The sequence below is a fragment of the Eutrema salsugineum genome, unplaced genomic scaffold (genome assembly GCF_000478725.1).
Source record: "Eutrema salsugineum unplaced genomic scaffold, Eutsalg1_0 scaffold_1, whole genome shotgun sequence".
Classification (NCBI taxonomy): Eukaryota; Viridiplantae; Streptophyta; class Magnoliopsida; order Brassicales; family Brassicaceae; genus Eutrema; species Eutrema salsugineum.
In genome coordinates this window covers 2052726-2071064 of record NW_006256909.1, presented here as the reverse complement: position 1 = coordinate 2071064, position 18339 = coordinate 2052726, and the positions used below count along the sequence as shown (strand labels likewise).

Sequence of the window (18339 nt, the reverse complement as noted above, 5' to 3'; positions counted from 1 at the left end):
ACTGAAAAGAGGATGGATGGTGGTGTGATAATCCAACTTTGACTTATTTAAAGATGTCATCAGTTGAATAGTTGATAACCAACACTTGCGTCTCCATCAAGAAACCCTAAAAAAACACTTTAGCGTAGTGCAACTACGAATTCGTGTGTTTCAGCTGACGAATTCGCTTTTTTGTCTTTTTTTTTTCAATTTCATTCAGGACAATAGAGATCTTAATCAAATTTTAAATATGGATCTGAAATACATGCCAAAAAAATTTCAAATCATTTTCATCCCTAATGTGTGTGACAAGTTACAACTTACAAGAACACTTTGCAAATGGCTAAAACCACCCATGTTTTGTTTGTTTATTTCAAATAAATTTTCAAACCGGTCGTTCTCTAAACTATTAAACTACTGTATTAGGTTTAAGAAATTTTCTTCTTTTTTAATGCGGCGTTGTAAATATGGGTCTTTGAGGATTTGTAACTTACATACTTTATAATATATTTCTCTAAGTACCACTTCATCTTTCTATACCTCTGTATTTCGTAGACCACTTTGTTCTATTTTGTTAAAGAGAGAATTCATTGTAAAAAATTGGATATTTCAAGCCACCTAAGAGGAGAATGACCTACTAATGTGAAATAACTAACAGGTTAAAAACAAAAGACGGAAAGAAAAAGACATTAAAAATATTTGAATCTTTTTATTTCCTATTTTTTTTTGTTTTTAAAAATCAGAATATATCGATATATAAATTAAATATTTCGATCTATAAATTAAATATTTCAATTAAGCAAATAATAAAATATATTACATATTTTAAATTGATCAAAATATCTAGTGAATTTTTTGGGTGTGTTGGTGGTGGGGTGGGGAGGGTGTTCATATAGTTGAATGATCTAGTATTATTTAGTGTTAAAAACAACATTAAACGTTTGTTGATTGGTCGGATTGTATATTTGTATTTATCCTCCATATTGGCTTACAAACATTTTGTACTCAGATTATATTCTTTTAAATTAATAATATTATAAACAGTTTGCCGGGAAAAAAAAACGTTGATCACACACACAAAAAAAAAAGGTTAGGGGATTCCTGACGCATGTATCTCCAAGCTCATCTCATTGGCGTCAAAATTTCCCCTTTTTCTCTCGCCGGGTTTCTCTTCCCGGTCGATCAGAATCGATATCGCGCTCCGAGTTGAGAAGTTTCATATAATCGAAGAACAAGTTCCTCCATTTGATCTCTCAGGTTTGCTTCTACTTCGGCTATATATGCCTCTCCGACTCGCGATTAGGTCTTCGTACTTTTAGTTAGGCTTTCTCCTTGTTCGTCGTCGTAGTATTCACGCATAAATTTTAGGGTTCCACCGATAAGAATGGCGGATTCGAGTTTTTTGCTATGTACATTCGTTGGGATTAGATTTCTCTTTTTGGGATTTTGTTGTTAGGGTTTCGGTGTTGTTTGGTTTCCAACGTTCGTTAATGTTCATGATTTTGTTTCCTTTTACAATTTTTTTCTCACCATGGTGAAGATTATAAAGATGATAGAAGGAGAGGATCGGATCAGCGGTTTGCCAGACGACGTTGTTTTCCACATTTTCTCATTCCTGTCCACAACTGAAGCTGCTTCCACATCAGCTCTCGCGAAAAGATGGCGTTTTGTATTTGCTAATGCTCATAACCTCGATTTTGATATCAGTCTAGATCCAAAGAACGAGATACTTCCGAGAGAAGGTGCCAGTAGGTGCATGGTACTTGGTAATCAGAAAAATCCCTTTGATAATGTCGTAGACAGGGCTCTGAAGACGCGACGTGGGGCCAAGCTAAACAGATTTTCTCTGAAGACCAAACAGTACGGGGATCCATCGCTTAAACATTGTGTCTCTAGGTGGATATTGGGAGCACTAGACTGTGCGGTATCAGATCTCAATCTGATCATGAATTGCGACTCAGAGCTGGACTTTTTGCTACCATCAAATATGTTCAACAGCAAGACACTAGCTACACTGAGAATAAAGAATGAGGACCAATTCGTCAGCATTGGTGTAGAAGATTTCGACCTGCCAATGCTTAAGACACTTTCTCTGGTGCGTGTTCTGTTCAGAAAGGAGGAAATCGGGTTTGAAAACCTTATTGCGGGTTGTAAACTCCTTGAGGAGTTAGAGCTGGAGCAGATATGGTCGTGTCTGTGGAAGTATTTCTCTGTTGCTTCTACATCTCTCAAGAGGTTTACATTTTTTTCTGAGCAAGACCATTCCGTTCCGACAAGCGTTTCGTTCGACACACCATATCTCATCTACTTGGATTACACTGAAATACACGCGCTCAAGTATCCAAAGGTGAATCTAGATTCTCTTGTTGAAGCGAGAATCAACCTTAGGTTGACAACTAGGGAGGAGAGGAATATAATAAGCCAAGGTTATGTGGGAGACAACTATGACTTCGGTGATTGCACAGCTCTTATAGTGGGAATTCGGAATGTTGTGAAGCTCTACTTGTGTGCCTCAACTCTCGAGGTTTGTATTCCATTCTTTTAGTTTTATTTTTGTGCTACTACTTGAGTTAATGATTGCAATTTAATAATGATGGCCTAGTTGATCTGTTTCAGGTAATCAGCTTCTCCTGCAAAGACATCCCTACATTCGTTAATTTGACTCATTTGACTATCGATAGTCTCAGTCGCTGGAAATCTACATGGGATTCGCTGCGTCTTCTGCTTACGCATTGTACAAGCCTGGATACTATCGTCTTCAAGGTATGAACAGCTACTGGGTATGAAATAAACCTTTTTAAAGTTTCATTCTATTCAACTAAACTAACTGAAAGCTTTGCCCTTATGCAGGGACTTTCCCACAGATGCGTAGACGCGTGTTTGTGCAAATCTCTCGAGGGACATGAACTTAGTTTCCTGACTAATAGTCCCGCGACGGTGGTGAAAGTTCTGTTCGATGACAAAATGATGATGTATATAGAGCATGTCAAGCTGTTTCTGAAGACGATGCCGAATCTCGAACATCTGGATCTATATTTTAACCCATCGTTAGAGGACGAAGATTTGTCTGAAGTCTCAAAGGAACTCGAGATGGTTACTAAAGCTTCGACAGAGTGCCAAGTCCGGCTAATGTCTAACGTTGACTTTTGATCTTCTGTTCCTGCTCCGGTCTCGAAGAAATGAGGTCATCAACTTTAGGAGAATATTTCCGCGTTGTCAGGTTTCTTTTGAATCCCAGAGTGTTGTTTGTGTGTGTGTGTCAACGAAAAACAAGATATCTAGGCTCTGCTTTTCGCTAAACTTCATGCTTTGTTCATGTTTTGTTTCTAAGGTGTTTCTGTTGTTTTGACTTGGAGCTTTTCTAAGTTGTCTCCAAAAAGCATGAGACTTGGCTTGCCGTAGAAGTTATCTTTGAAGTAGAGAGAAAACTACTAGTCTTTATCTTCTAAAACTAGAAGCAGCATTATATATTTTTAATTAGCTCTTAAATAACCACGAAAAGTCCTACAAACCCTCCGTACACTTCATTGCATCCTCCTTTCCCAATCAGATTTTCTGTCATATAAAAGCAAAAATGAAACCTAAACTCAGAAACACATATAGCGAGTAAGACGGAGATACCAGAGAGAGAGAAAAAAATTTGAGTCTGTGTCCCTTTATTTTTCTTTTTTAGTCTTATATTGATTCAATTAAAATCAGTAACCTTTTTTATTCTTTTTTAGTCTTATATTGATTCAATTAAAACCAGTAAACTAAATGCTTCGTACTCGTGCTTACATGGTAAGAATTTCGAGTTATCTCTAAAATGGAGAAGACTACATCATATCGATTATAAGATAAAAAACGTAAATATTATGGTTTGTAATTATAAAATAAAATAAAGTAAAGGAAGTATGTATCAACATCAGTTGTTTGTCACGTCTATTCATCATAATTTGCAATTTGCAATTGCATCCGTAGATCATTAATACATATATAAATGGAAATTATGTAATATCCTGTTACTAATCTAATCTATACATAACCAAATAATTGTGTTGAAGACTCTCGGGTCTCATAAAACGTCTCTCTCTCTCTCATCAAGCATCGCAAATTTCAGACTAAGGTAAAAATCGTCTTTTTCAAAACAAAAGGTCAAAATCGTCTTTCACCACTCTTAATTAAAAATGAGGGTAAAGTTGTCTTTTCAATCTGCTCTGGATGCGGGCGTATACAATCTTCTTCTTCTTCACGTCTTTATTTTGTTACGGGAGTGAGATAGGAGAGGGGTAGAGAGTGAGAGAGAGCTAGCGCGATTAAGAGCAACCTATTGACGATTTCAGAGATTTTTTTTTTCTCCACGAGTAAGAGCAATGGCGGACGCGAAAAGACCGGCAATTCTCATAAATACTCCGAGTCCTACGCCGAGCGGATCGCAAAGCATACGGGTACCAGGTTTTCCTCGGACGAAGATCAGGACGAGAACTCAAAATCCAGATGCCTGGACACTCTTCTAAACGTCGTAGCCCTAGGAAATGTGGTGAGTTCCCTGATCTCTATCCCTTTGGTTTTTTGCTGTGTTAGAGTGTTATAGTTGATGTGGTGCGGCTGGTGTGTTTTGAAATTTAGTGTTAGTGAATCTTAGCGAGTGGTGCGGCTTTTGTGTTTTGAAATTGAGTGTTAGTGCATCAGCGAGTGGTGCGGCTGGTGTGTTTTCAAAATGAGTGTTAGTGGATCTTAGCGATTGGTGCGGCTGGTGTGTTTCGAAATTGAGTGTTAGTGAATCTTAGCGATTGGTGCGGCTGGTGTGTTTTGAAATTGAGTGTTAGTGGATCTTACCGAGTGGTGCGGCTGGTGTGTTGTGAAATTGGTAAACTGTGGCAACAACTCATTCTGTCTAGATCTAAGTTATCTCCCTCTGTATTTGCATACTGAACCAGGGAGCTGGAAAATCTGAAGTACTAAACAGTCTAATTGGGCATTTAGTCCTGGTAAGTAGTACATCTTATTGTTATTATTGGCTCATACATTTACTTAAAATGATACTGACATATGTTGTGTTTACTCTATGGACAGCCGACTGGTAAGAGTAAAGATGGTGTTACAAAGGCTCCTATAAAAATTGACTTGGTCAGAGAAGATTCTTTAGAAAGAAACGAAATTATCTGGGACCTTGTCACTCCACATCGAGCGCTAAGAGTTCAGCTAGTAAGTCTCTTTCTATGAACGTATGCAATATAGCAATGGGATGTGAGGCTGATTTGATCAATCTTCTCATAATATTACCATTGTGGTGCTCTACATGGGTACTTTGTAGGATTTCCGTTATATTATATAGAAGACATGCTTAGCGATGGAGCCTCATGGGAGAAAGGATCTGAAATACGCTTATCACTTCGTACCAGCACAGGTAAGTCCTTTTTTACTTGCACCAATACTGAGTTGGCAAGCTTATCCACTTTTCAAGTAGCACAAAGCTAACCTAAGTTGGGCGGATGCATATATCTTTGATATTAGTGGATTGGTACTGTAATATGTTGCCACCCCCATCCCACATACAATCTAGTGCACTGGTTTAGAGCTTAAAGCTGTTAGTTCGTCGGGTATCAAATACTGTATCTAATGGACTCTTTAAATAAAGGCATATGACCTGCATTGTCTTAGTGTTAAATTTTCTTTTGATCATCATAACATATTACTTTTACCCTTTATATTTCAGCTCCACCACTGACAATAATTGATCTGCCTGGACTGAACCAGGAATTTGTGGAAGATTTAATGGTGAGCCTTGGAACTGATTAATGCCTTTTTCATTCCCCTTAACCCCACCTGACAAACCATGAAACATGAGATTTCCTACAATTTTAATCGGATTTCATGTTGAAATGCTCATATGTTTATTATCATGTTTGTCCTTATTGAAATTGTCGTTTGTTTCTTGGATCACTTTGCAAGATTGCTGAGTATGCGCAACTCAATGATGCCATACTGCTGGTTATAGTCCCTGCTAGCGAGGCATCTGAAATTTCATCATCCCTAGCCCTGAAGATTGCTAATGAATATGATCCAGAGCGTGCGTACATACACCATTATCTTTGATCTGGCTTTTCTTATATTGTTAATATTTTATACTTACTAGTTTGCTGTTGCTTTACTAGCCAATCGCACTTCAGTTTGCTTAAGATACTCATTAGCTATCATCACGAGTGCGTACATCAGTATCTTGATCTGGCTTTTCTTATCCATCGTTAATATTTTATACTTACTAGTAACTGTTGCTTTACTAGCTAATCATCACTTCAGTTTGCTTAAAATTACTCAGTTTCTATCATCACTGCAGTTTGCTTAAAATTACTCATTAGATATCATCACTTCGGTTTGCTTAAAATTACTCATTAGATATCATCACTTCGGTTTGCTTAAAATTACTCATTAGCCATCATCACTCCTCCCTGCTTATAGGCACTAGGACAGTAGGCATTATCGGAGCAATTGACCAGGCTGCAGAGAATTTGGATGCCCTCGCAAATGTTGAGGCTCTTCTTTCAGATAAGGGACCTCCAGAATTAACTGGCATTCCATGGGTTGCTCTTATTTGCCAACTGGCACAGTCAGGAAGTGGTGAGAACTCGTTACAAACTGCATGCCGTGCTGAGATTCAAAGTCTTATGTCCTGTCTGGGTGGGGCTCCGCAAAGCAAGCTTGGCAGAATTGCCTTGGTGAACACCCTTTCTAGCCTGATTAGTGGCAGAGTGAAGCTCAGGCTTCCAAATTTGTTGCAAAGGTATTGCATCTCTCCATATATATATATATATATATATTTACTTTCTTCATGAATGTCACAGTGTGAAAGTTAGACCATTTGCTTCACCTACTAATCTGTTACGATAGTTAAGGAGATACTTACATTTAGGCGTCAGACAGACATGTAGGCAAAATAAGTATTTTCCCAAGCTGCTCTCTTGTCTATTAGATTGTAACCTAGATTTTCAAGCTTTCACTCACAGTAGCATATTTTAAATGATGAGCATGTAAAAGCCTTGCGTATATCTAGGTGGCATAAAGCAAGCTTGTGAGAGTTTAGAATTCATCATAGGAGAGAATAATGTTCTCTAAACTGAATTCACTACATCAGACCGTATATGGAATATGAATTGTTTGTAAACCTAAAGGGAATATCTTCGAAGAAAATTTATATTTGCAAGATGATGCTTAGCTATTTACCTTTTTTTTGTACAGGCACCAGGGTAAGTTTGAAAGTGAGGGGGAGAAATTACAGGCAATAGTTGAACAACTAGCTAACACTGGTAAAAGTGCTATAGAATTAGATATTATCCGTGAATATGTGGAGCTTTCAATGGACCAACCTCAGAGGAACCATTTGACGAGGCCAGCAGATATCGACAATGCTGAAGAATTGCTTGGTTTTGACTTATTCAAAAACAGGAATAGTGCAGGAGTTGTATTGGTTGCTGGTGACATAGTAAAGAAGAGAGAGAGTGGACTGGTGGGGGTTGTGTTCAACACTGGAGAAGGTCTGCTATCCCTGTCCGAGCCGAAAGATGTTCCAGTTGGTATTGATGATATTCTGCTTGTAAGGATATTCAGAATTGGAGACATAGTGAGAAGGATAGAAAGAGATAGAGTGTTGGTGGAATGTGAAAAAGGGACTGTTACTTTTATTGAACGAACTGTGGGTCTACTTGGTGGTAACGATGCTTGTTATATTGAGGACGTGTCTATAGAGGAAATACAACCTATGAGAGGTTTTGCATGTGGCGATTGGGTTTGCAAAGGCACTTGGTTAGGAAGCGTGACCTCTGTCACCCGGTTTATTACTTTTGTATACGTGGTTAAGGGAGTTGAGGTAGAGTTTAGTGAGCTTAATCCAGATCCAACAGAGTTCACACCCATTTTCACCAACTCTTTGGAAGAATGGAGAGACGAACCTTTCTATAAAGGGCAATCCGTGCGTATTGTAAGTAGAGGTGTATCAGCCAAGGTCAAAAGTCACAGGACGGACAGTGTACATGTACAATGGTTTGGTGAAGGCAAAGGGAACCAACCACCTCAAGTTCTCTTGACAAGCGAAGTGGAGCTGGTCCAACCCCCTCGGTTTCGTGCTGTTGCTTTTTCTCTAGGGCAGAGATGTCTCTTTAAGGGAGAGGAGTATCTAATCACGGAGTGCAAGCCGAGCACAATCCGGGTGGCGTGGGAATATCGAGGTACAAGGGATCAGGACTCTAAAAGGCTTCAGAAGGTTGTAGGTCCTCTCTATGAAGGTTTCAAGAATGGGGACATCGTTCATCGGAGACAAGAACGCCGTAATAAGCCGTATTTCGGTGTGGTGGGAGATAAATGCGATTATGGTGATTTCGAAGTATTCTGGTCAGACGGAACCCGATCGGAAGCTGTGAGTGTCTCTAACTATTTTCTTGTTCGTCTCTGTGCATTGTGCCCTTTATCTTGAAACTCTTGTGAACTTTGAGGTTCCCAATCTTGAAACTCTTATGCACTTTCAGGTTCGCCCTGGAAATCTTGTGTTGGCAAAACTGACATGGACTGATGATTGATGAAGGGTGAGTCGGTCTTAACTGTCAACAACAGAAGCTTTTATCTCTCTCTTTATCTCAGCTTGTCAAACTCATGAGCACTGTTGTTTTGATACCATGCAGAGTATATATTCGGAAGAAGTTAAGCACAGAGATAGTTAAAGGAGAAGAATGATGAAGGAGAAATACTTGCTACTTGATGAGTCAGGCATTATACGTGAAGAAAAGTCAAAGAGTCAACATTATACTGTATTTCAATAATGAGTATAAAAGTAGTACAATTCGTAGAGAGAGAAGTTGAGGTTGAGTGAGGTGTTGTAACACAAGCCTGCGTGCTTGGTGGAGAGGAGAAACTGTCATCTCTATTCTCCAACGCCGATACTCTGTTTTCGTTCTCAGATTGTTCTTATCATCCTTCTCTTTCCCTTTTTTTCCCGCTTTTCTCTTCTCGAGAAAATCGTCCAACTTGCACAAAGTCATAACATTGTGTTGTTATTTCGTCTTTCTTTTTTTTTTTTTTAAAAAAAAAAATTTGTTTGACAATAATGTTCTCGGAAACTTGCATACATTTCTTGTTCCCTTTTAGATTTAGGATTGACCGGAACAAAGCTTGGGTGCAGCGAAGGTGGTTGTGGGGGCTTGCACCGTGATAGTTTATAATTATGACATAAAATCAAAGACATGTGATCTTTTTCTCTCATATGATGGCTCTGCTTGACTTAAGTTTATGCCTTCTTATTGATTCTCTCTCCTAAACTTTTTTTTTTTTTAATAAATTTTCCCCTGCCTTCCATACAGTTCCTGTATTGCATCACTTGTAATATCTTCTTCATGATTAAACGGTTTAGCAGCTCAACTTTACTAACTTTTAAATCTATTTGAATTTTGAATTAGTTTTTCAAGCTGTTTTTCAAGTGTTATATGTGGCTACCTAATTTACAAAACCAAAACTATGTATAGGGAATTTCATGTCTCCTTGTTCATGAAGTTTGTAGTTATTTCATTCATTAATCTTATGGTATCATGGTTTGCTAGCATATGGATCTAATGGCCGGCCATAGTATGCTATTGCTTTTCCTGAGTTTTTGATTTACGTAAAAGCTGATTGCTAAATTCATCTAACTGCGTTTATTCTTTTCTTTTATTTTGCTTGAGATCTTATGATATGACATCAAAACTAATTTGTCTACTGCTGCTCTGTTTGAAAAATGTCCAGTTACTCAGTCGCTTTCGTTTATCATTTCTTAGCTACCATGATTATGACGACGATATATTTGGTAATGACCTGGATTTTGGTATTGATGGGAACGAGGGGGAAGATGAATCTTTTGAGGATGCTGAAGAAGATGATGATGATTCAGATTCAGATTATAGCAGTGGACTAGATGATGATGATGATTCTGATGATGAAATGGATACTGATGAAGATGAATGTTTTATTGAAATTGATAACAATATGGATAATAATGGTGATGGTGGTAGCGAGAGGAATGTTGATAGTGGTAGTAACAGTTACCAAGATGATGATGATGATGATGATGATGATTGAATATTTGTTTTGAAATTTGTGTTCCATCGCAAGCGAAAGCCTAGGGGTTGGATGTATCGTGTATCTTCACCGCAGGAGCTATAGGCACGACTCTTCTCGCTGCGGAACCGAAGGATCAGTCCAGATAAAGAAGCAGAATCTTCTTCATCCACTGGAACAGAGCTTCTTGATCTTATACTCACCTTCAATGATGAGAGCGATGATGAAAATGTGTCTGATGATGATGATGGTAATTAGCCGTGAGGACTTCTTCTCTTTAGATAATATCTTTTACCTTTGGAAGAATTTGTAAGTATTTTCACCTTCTTCTTACAATATACCAAATACCATTGTTGTATTAATGGATTTTCATTGTCAAACAATAATTAATAATATGAAAGTCTCTTCTGTATTTTTATGTTTACGTATTTATCTCATCGCTCTGAATTTGATTTACACCATCATGTACTAGTAGATGATGGGAGATGATTTTTAGTTATATTTTGCAATAACAACGAGTAAGAGAACCGGACCAGTATCACTCCATGATGTCATGGTATTGACATCATCAATTCTCTATGGAACAAAACAAAACCGAGTTCGAGAGCCGGACCAGTATCAAGGAAAAGAACAAAAAAATCCCGCGGGAAAATGAAGATGCAAAGGAAGACGACGAGAGACAAATTTGATCTCCTCCCAATCTCCTTGAATCTCAGTTTCCAGAGCTAATCATGGCTGCGACTCTTTTGTCTCGATGCTACCGTATCTACAATTGCGATGCGTGCAAATGTGTTTCTTCCGAGAATCACCAGACGACAGGGAAGCGAAATTGGAACCGGAATCTCGTATTCGACCGGAGATTCTCGAATCCAGCCCGGATAGCTCTTCGGGAACGATCCAGGCTAACTAAGCTCAATGATCTTGCGCTCAAGCGCGCGCTACGCGAGTTTGCCGATTCCGGCCTCATGGAGGATGCACTCCACCTGTTCGATGAAATGAACAAAGCTGATGCTTTCGTGTGGAATGTGATGATCAGAGGTTTCGCTAGCTGTGGGTTGTATCACGAATCGGTTCAATTTTATTGCAGGATGGTGTTTGCAGGAATCAAAGCCGATTCCTTTACTTATCCGTTCGTGATCAAGTCGGTTGCCGGAATTTCGTCGTTGAAAGAAGGAAAGAAGGTTCACGCGATGGTTATCAAGCTTGGGTTCTATTCAGATGTTTACGTATGTAATTCTCTTATATCCTTGTACATGAAGCTCGGATGCGCGTGGGATGCAGAGAAAGTGTTCGAAGAAATGCTTGAGAGAGATGCAGTCTCGTGGAATTCCATGATTTCTGGGTATCTTGCGCTTGGAGATGGCTTACGCTCGCTGATTCTGTTTAAAGAAATGCTGAAATGCGGGTTTAAACCGGATAGGTTCAGTACCATGAGCGCTCTAGGTGCTTGTTCTCATGTTTATAGTCCAAAAATGGGAAAGGAGATACATTGCCACGCTATTCGAAGTAGCATTGAAACGGGTGATGTTATGGTGTTGTCATCAATTCTTGACATGTACAGTAAATATGGTGAATTGATCTGTGCAGAGAAGGTATTTAACGGTATGATCCAGAAGAACATCGTAGCTTGGAACATTATGATCGGATGTTATGCTAGATATGGGCGGGTCATTGATGCTTTTCTTTGTTTTCAGAAAATGTCAGAGGAAAATGGGTTGCGACCAGATGTTATTACATTGATAAATCTGCTTCCTGCTTGTGCTATCTTAGAGGGTCAAGCGATTCACGGGTACGCAGTGAGGAGGGGCTTTCTTCCTCATATAGTATTGGAAACTGCTCTGATTGATATGTATGGAGCATGCGGGCTGTTAGAAGCAGCTGAGGTTATATTTGATCGAATGGCTGAGAAGAATTTGGTCACATGGAACTCGATTATTGCTGCTTATGTGCAGAACGGGAACAACTATTCAGCTTTGGAGCTATTTCAAGAGCTCTGGGATTCATCGCTTGTGCCTGATTCCACAACAATCGCTAGTATTCTACCAGCTTATGCAGAGTCTCTCTCCCTGAGTGAAGGTAGACAACTTCATGCTTATATCGTAAAAGCCAGGTACGGGTCAAACACTATCATCTTGAATTCACTCGTCCACATGTATGCCTTGTGTGGAGACCTCGAGGATGCAAGAAAATGTTTCGACCACGTCCTGTTCAAGGATGTTGTTTCATGGAACAGCATCATCATGGCCTATGCGGTACACGGTTTCGGGAGAAATTCGATTTGCTTATTCTCAGAGATGATGACTACTGGAGTAAATCCAAACAAGAGCACCTTTGCCTCGCTATTAGCAGCATGTAGCATTTCCGGTATGATCGATGAAGGCTGGGATCATTTCAATTCAATGAAAAGAGAATACGGGATCGATCCTGGAATAGAGCATTATGGGTACATGCTGGATCTCATTGGTCGTACAGGAAACTTTAGCTCAGCCAAGAGATTCATTAAGGAAATGCCATTTGTGCCAACAGCTCGAATCTGGGGATCCTTGTTAAACGCAAGTAGAAACCACAACAACATTACCGTAGCTGAATTCGCAGCAGAGCAGATCTTTAAGGTGGAACACGATAACACGGGATGCTATGTCTTGCTTTTGAATATGTATTCAGACGCTGGAAGAATGGAAGATGTTAATAGGATCAGGCTTCTCATGAATAGCAAAGGTATATCAAGAAAAACGAGTCGCAGTACTGTTGAGACGAAGCACAGAACTCATGTGTTCATAAACGGAGACAGATCCCACGCGGAGACAAACAAGATCTATGAAGTCTTATATATTGTCTCGAGGATGATTGAGGATGAAGAAGACAGTTATGCTCACTGTGTTTCGAAGTTGAGACCAGAGACTCTATTGAAGAGAAGAAGCAGTTCAACAAAAAGACATTCGGTAAGACTCGCCACGTGTCTTGGATTGATCTCTACGGAAACAGGAAGACCAGTTATGGTGAGGAACAACACGAGAATCTGCAGAAAATGTCACGAGTTCTTGGAAAAGGCTTCGAAATTGACCAGAAGAGAGATCGTTGTGGGAGATTCCAAGATTTTTCATCATTTCTGTAATGGTCGTTGCTCGTGTGGAAACTACTGGTGAAAGAAAACCTGGTTGTCTAGTATATGTTATCAAACCAAATTTCATCAATTAACTAGATTTATAACTTCTATAGCCTCTCCTAATGATATCAGAAATAAGAAAAAAAAATACTTAAAATCTTGAAGGAAGATTCTTAAGATCAAAATAATCAAAAAATACTTAACATCAAAATAATCCGATAGGATCAATTGTAAAAATAAAAAAAAATCATAATCAAGAAGATACTCAAGATCTTGAAGGAAGACTCATTCTTGGTCTCTATAAAAAACATGATACATGAAAAAAATTGACGGATTTCTCGCAGTGGCGAGTTGCCAAGTAAATAACTACACGCTCCTGGCAATTCCAAGTTTCCAACCTAGGATTATTATGGTTGAAAATAGTTTCGACTTTCGATCATCAGAATTGAAGATTTTTGGATGATTTTTCTTAGCCATAATAAATAAACGCTTAGTATTTGGGCCAAATTTTTCTTCTTACCTAGTTACATGATATCGTATCACTAGGCCCATCTGATTATGTTATCTAGCCTAACAATCCTAAGACCATCTGTAATGGTGATTTTAAGGAGGTTTATAATTGAGGTTCATGGGTTTTTGGGAATTAAAATAAATCAGGAAAGCCCATTTTTTTTAAAGTGCAGCTTGTGGACTCGGTTTTGGAAGAGGTTCACGGGTGAAGTGGCGCAATCTCATTGGTTGGTTGAACTTTTGGAAATGTTTTTTGTCGCGTCATTCTCACACTTAGAGAAATTTCTCAACTTCTCTCAATTTTCTTCGACAAACTCTCACCATCTCTTCGCATCTCCTCCGACGGAAATCGTTCACCGTTAATCGGAGCCGATTTTGTCATCGGTTCTCTTTTCTGTCTTCAACTCTCTTTCTCTTCGGTTCTCGGTTCGAATGAACCCTGTTTCACCTCTCTATCTCTTCGGTTTTTGTCTGGGTATCTCATCTGTCTTCATCGCTTCAGTGAATGATCAGGAGTTTGACTCGGAATCGACGATTTTGCTTTGAAAAGGTATGTAATCGGCAACTCTTTGTTTCTATAGATCGTTGATTGTGGGGAATATGATTGAAATTAGCGTTTTCAAAATTGGGGGAAATTTAGGGTTTTCGAAATTTGGGGAAATATTAGGATTTGTGTTGCGATAATCAATTGATTGAGATGTTTAGCGTATTTAAGCTTGATTACCTTGTTTAAGCTTCGCAAATCTGGTTCGATTAAGCTTATGTTATTCGATTATGTTATGTTATTTACGTTGGGAATTTTATTTAAGATTGTTTGGTTTTCTTGAATGATCATTTGTTTACATGGTTGCGGATCATAGGACTGAGATAATAAGATTGTTTAAGATTACATAGTGAGATCATAAGATTGTTTAAGATTGTTTTCTAAGCTTATTATGTTGTGGATCATAATATTACATGCTTGCTTTATTGTTTTGGTAACCCTTTGGATTTCTTTTGCGAGGTGATATGGTGAGAGATCGATAGTCTGCATTTAATGGGAATGGAGTTGGCGTTGAGAGGCTTTGAAGCAGGTTAGTTTGGTTTGAATTCTAACTAGAACCTAGTTTGCATTTAGTTTAGTTTGCATTTACTTTAGTATTTTATACCGTTTGCTTTACATGGTTTAAATGTTATTTGCAGAAAGAATGTACTTCACTGCCGATTCCTTTCATCAAAGAATACCACAACCATTCATCAATGCATCAAGGTTAGTCAACTTCTTAACTCTTTGCGTGTTAGGTTGGATTTAGGGATTAATGTTTGTTAGCTGGAAAGATTTGGTAGGTTTAGGGTTTAAAATCAGAATGGGCTTTGTTATCAATGCTTGGTAGGTTTTGTAGTTAAAGCTAATGTGATAAATGCTCTTCATTGATTGTTAAAAAACCCTTTAACCAACACTTAAATAATGGTCTCACATCAACTTAAAACTTTCACACATCTTCTTTTCTCAAAACTTAAACTTACTAAAAACTTCCGCCATTCTTAACCTTTTCAAACACCTTCTTTCTATACCCTCAAAATGGATTCTCCTAATCTATTTACGACCTCTCAGGGGTTTGTAAATTTACTAAGTAGCCAACAAGAAATCACATATAGCTTTCCCCAAACTATCGACCTTGGATCATCTGAACTACCTCGGTTTAGTAGCCAAAGCTCAGATGATCCAAGTGTACCTGTTGAAGACCGAAGGCAAAGAAGGCCATGGACGGCGAAGGAGGATGTTGTGCTCATTTCAGCCTGGTTGAACACTAGCAAAGACCCTGTGGTCGGAAATGAGCAGAAGTTGGAGGCTTTTTGGAAGAGGATCCAAAAATACTTCAACTCTCCCTTGAACTCAGTGGTCCAGAAGCAATAACGGCTAGTCAGTGCAAACAAAGGTGGGGGAGGCTGAACGATCAGGTGTGCAAGTTTGTCGGTTGTTTTGAAGCCGCCGTGAAGGATAAGAGAAGTGGGTAAAATGATAATGATGTGCTGAAGGCAGCACACGAGATTTTCTTTAACGACTACCAAGCAAAGTTCACTCTAGAGCACGCATGGAGAGAGTTGCGTTTTGACCAAAAATGGTGCTCAAAGGGATCAGGGAAACGAAGAAAGACGGATGAGTCAGCAAGCAGCCAAGAGGAAGTCATGCTTGAGGATGATTCAGAGCCACGTCCGATTAGAGTTAAGGCTGCAAAATCTAAGAAGAGTGGATCAAAGCTCAAAGCTGAGGTTCAAGCTGATAAAACTCTTAAGCATCTACAGACTGTGTGGGAAATCAAGCAAAGTGATATGGAAATGAAGCAACGTGATTTGGAATTGCAAGACAAGCTGTCAAGCAAGAAGCTGCGTGAAAAGCTACTTACTAAACCCGAGCCATTGACTGAAACCGAAATGAAACTTAAGGACAAGCTAATCAATGATCTGTTGTAATAGTTACTTTATGTAACAAGTACTTTCTGTTTAGGTTTTTCTTTATGTGTTTAAGTTTAAGTTTGGTGTGTTTAAGAACTCGGTTCTGTATGACAATGGTTTAAATTTAAGCTTTCTTGTGTTAATGCATTGTGTTTTGGTCTTTTATTTATGTGTGACGGATGAATTTGATGGTTTGGTTTGCTTATCATAGTATCTACTCTGCTAACGTTCTCTTTCACTTTGTGGTTGTAGGTCACGGGTGTGGAGGCACAAAGAGAGGATAATGGCTGACTCACATTCACGTGTAAAAGCTGCTTTTGATTTGTCTCCACTCTGTTTTGTAATACTAGTCTGGTATGAGGTCAGGGATACTTGGTTCAAATTTGTCGGTAAAACACACTTTGTTATACACCACAACTTGTATGGGGTCACGGATACTTTTCTGATACTTGTAATTATTCAGCATCAATTCTCTATATATACGAGTTTACACGCCTTCAAAGTAGTATATATTCTCTTCTTTTTTTTCCATACTTCAACAACCATCTCTTGAAAAAATCTCTTTCTTAGTAAATCTTCTCTTCTTCTTTTCCCTTATAATCAACATGGCTTCCTCATCAAACTACAATTTTTATGAAAATTCTCTTGATGATACTTTTGATGAATTTGACCAAACGATTGAGAATGTGTTTGAAACCGCGGTTGATGCCGCGGTTGATGCCGCTTTGGAGTATCAAGCACCAACAAAAGCAAAGAAGAAACGTGCCTACATTGAAAGACAACGTGAAATAGGCGACCAACAGTTGTGGAATCACTACTTCCGTGAAGATGCAACATATCCGCCGCATATTTTCAGACGCCGTTTTAGGATGAACAAACCGCTCTTCATGCATATTGAGCGACTTTCCGAAAAAGTTTCTTTTTTCCAAAAAAAAAGAGATGCTACTGGAAGGTACGGTTTATCTACAATACAAAAATGTACGACAGCAATTCGGATTTTGGCGTATGGTTGTGCTTCTGATGCAGTTGACGAATACCTACGCCTTGGAGAAACAACTGCACTCAGGTGTTTGAAAAATTTTGTTGAAGGGATCATCAATGTATTCGGGGAAGAATATCTAAGAAGACCCACCCCAGATGATCTTCAACGGTTACTTGATCATGGAGAAAACCGCGGATTTCCAGGAATGATAGGAAGCATTGATTGTATGCATTGGGAGTGGAAGAATTGTCCTACCGCATGGAAAGGGCAATACACACGCGGTTCAGGAAAACCGACAATTGTGTTAGAAGCTGTAGCATCATATGATCTTTGGATATGGCACGCGTTTTTTGGACCTCCAGGTACATTAAACGATATCAATGTTCTAGATCGTTCACCTGTTTTCGATGATGTTTTACAAGGTCGAGCACCAAAAGTTTCATACTGGGTCAACGGACGTCAATACCGTTTGGCGTACTACCTCACAGACGGTATTTATCCAAAGTGGACAGCTTTTGTCCAATCAATTCCATCGCCACAAGGTGAGAAGGCCAAAGCATTTGCGAAACGTCAAGAATCCATAAGAAAAGATGTTGAACGAGCTTTTGGAGTGTTGCAAGCACGTTTCACAATTATCAAAAACCCTGCTCTTTTTTGGGATAAGGAGAAGATTAGGAAGATTATGAGAGCATGTATCATATTACATAATATGATTGTTGAAAACGAAAGAGATGGGTATACTCAGTTCGACACAAAAACTTTCGAGCAAGGGGAAGGAAGCGGAACTTCAGAGGTCGATAGGACATATTCTACAAACATGCCTACAAATCTCAACAATTTGCTCGAGAAAAGAAATGAAGTTCGCAATAAAATAATACATGAACGACTAAAACAAGATTTAGTCGAACATATCTGGCAACAATTTGGCGATTCTCAAGATGAAGACTAAGCATTTTATGATGTAATTTCAATTTCAATATTCTATTTTTTTTCATGTAATGTCTCAATAAAATTATTTTTAACAAAGTTATATGTTCATAATTATATATATAAATAATTAATATGCCAAAATCGAATTAATAAAAAAAAGTTGAATTAAAAAATAATAATAATATTTTATTATTAAAACCCCATAAAAGGTTTACCATTGTAGGAATAATATTGTGAGAGGTTTTAATTTTTGTAGGTAACAAAATTTTAATATTATTAAATACAATTAGAACCTCTTATAGGGTTCACCAATACAGACGCTCTAAGTATATAAGAA

At 38.5% G+C, this 18339-nt stretch overlaps 5 protein-coding genes and 1 long non-coding RNA gene across 6 annotated transcripts; all 6 read left to right on the top strand.

Moving 5' to 3' along the window:
• Positions 1-1085: 1085 nt before the first annotated feature.
• LOC18028926 (F-box/LRR-repeat protein At4g14103) lies at positions 1086-3262 on the top strand. The gene is made up of 4 exons (XM_006412082.2): positions 1086-1236; positions 1529-2503; positions 2596-2742; positions 2830-3262. Exons 2-4 carry the CDS (start codon positions 1529-1531, stop codon positions 3127-3129), a joined length of 1422 nt encoding a protein of 473 aa, XP_006412145.2. The 5' UTR covers positions 1086-1236; the 3' UTR covers positions 3130-3262.
• A 988-nt stretch (positions 3263-4250) lies between these two features.
• On the top strand, positions 4251-8976 carry LOC112081845. The gene is made up of 10 exons (XM_024148562.1): positions 4251-4498; positions 4899-4949; positions 5035-5166; positions 5276-5368; positions 5678-5739; positions 5914-6031; positions 6421-6742; positions 7198-8371; positions 8481-8537; positions 8634-8976. The coding sequence occupies exons 4-9, from the start codon at positions 5302-5304 to the stop codon at positions 8529-8531; spliced, it is 1794 nt and encodes a 597-aa protein (XP_024004330.1). The 5' UTR covers positions 4251-4498; positions 4899-4949; positions 5035-5166; positions 5276-5301; the 3' UTR covers positions 8532-8537; positions 8634-8976.
• Positions 8977-9525: 549 nt separating this feature from the next.
• On the top strand, positions 9526-10296 carry LOC112081861 (clumping factor A-like). Its single transcript, XM_024148640.1, has 3 exons — positions 9526-9536; positions 9759-10012; positions 10220-10296. The coding sequence occupies exons 1-3, from the start codon at positions 9526-9528 to the stop codon at positions 10294-10296; spliced, it is 342 nt and encodes a 113-aa protein (XP_024004408.1).
• Positions 10297-10666: 370 nt separating this feature from the next.
• LOC18028925 (pentatricopeptide repeat-containing protein At4g35130, chloroplastic) lies at positions 10667-13206 on the top strand. Its single transcript, XM_006412081.2, has one exon. The coding sequence runs from the start codon at positions 10770-10772 to the stop codon at positions 13182-13184; it is 2415 nt and encodes an 804-aa protein (XP_006412144.1). The 5' UTR covers positions 10667-10769; the 3' UTR covers positions 13185-13206.
• Positions 13207-14621: 1415 nt separating this feature from the next.
• Positions 14622-16458, top strand: LOC112081843. The gene is made up of 3 exons (XR_002896746.1): positions 14622-14727; positions 14837-14903; positions 16343-16458. It is a non-coding gene; the product is annotated as an uncharacterized LOC112081843 (long non-coding RNA).
• A 237-nt stretch (positions 16459-16695) lies between these two features.
• LOC112081860 (putative nuclease HARBI1) lies at positions 16696-18021 on the top strand. The gene has a single exon (XM_024148639.1). The coding sequence runs from the start codon at positions 16696-16698 to the stop codon at positions 18019-18021; it is 1326 nt and encodes a 441-aa protein (XP_024004407.1).
• The last annotated feature ends 318 nt before the right edge of the window (positions 18022-18339 follow it).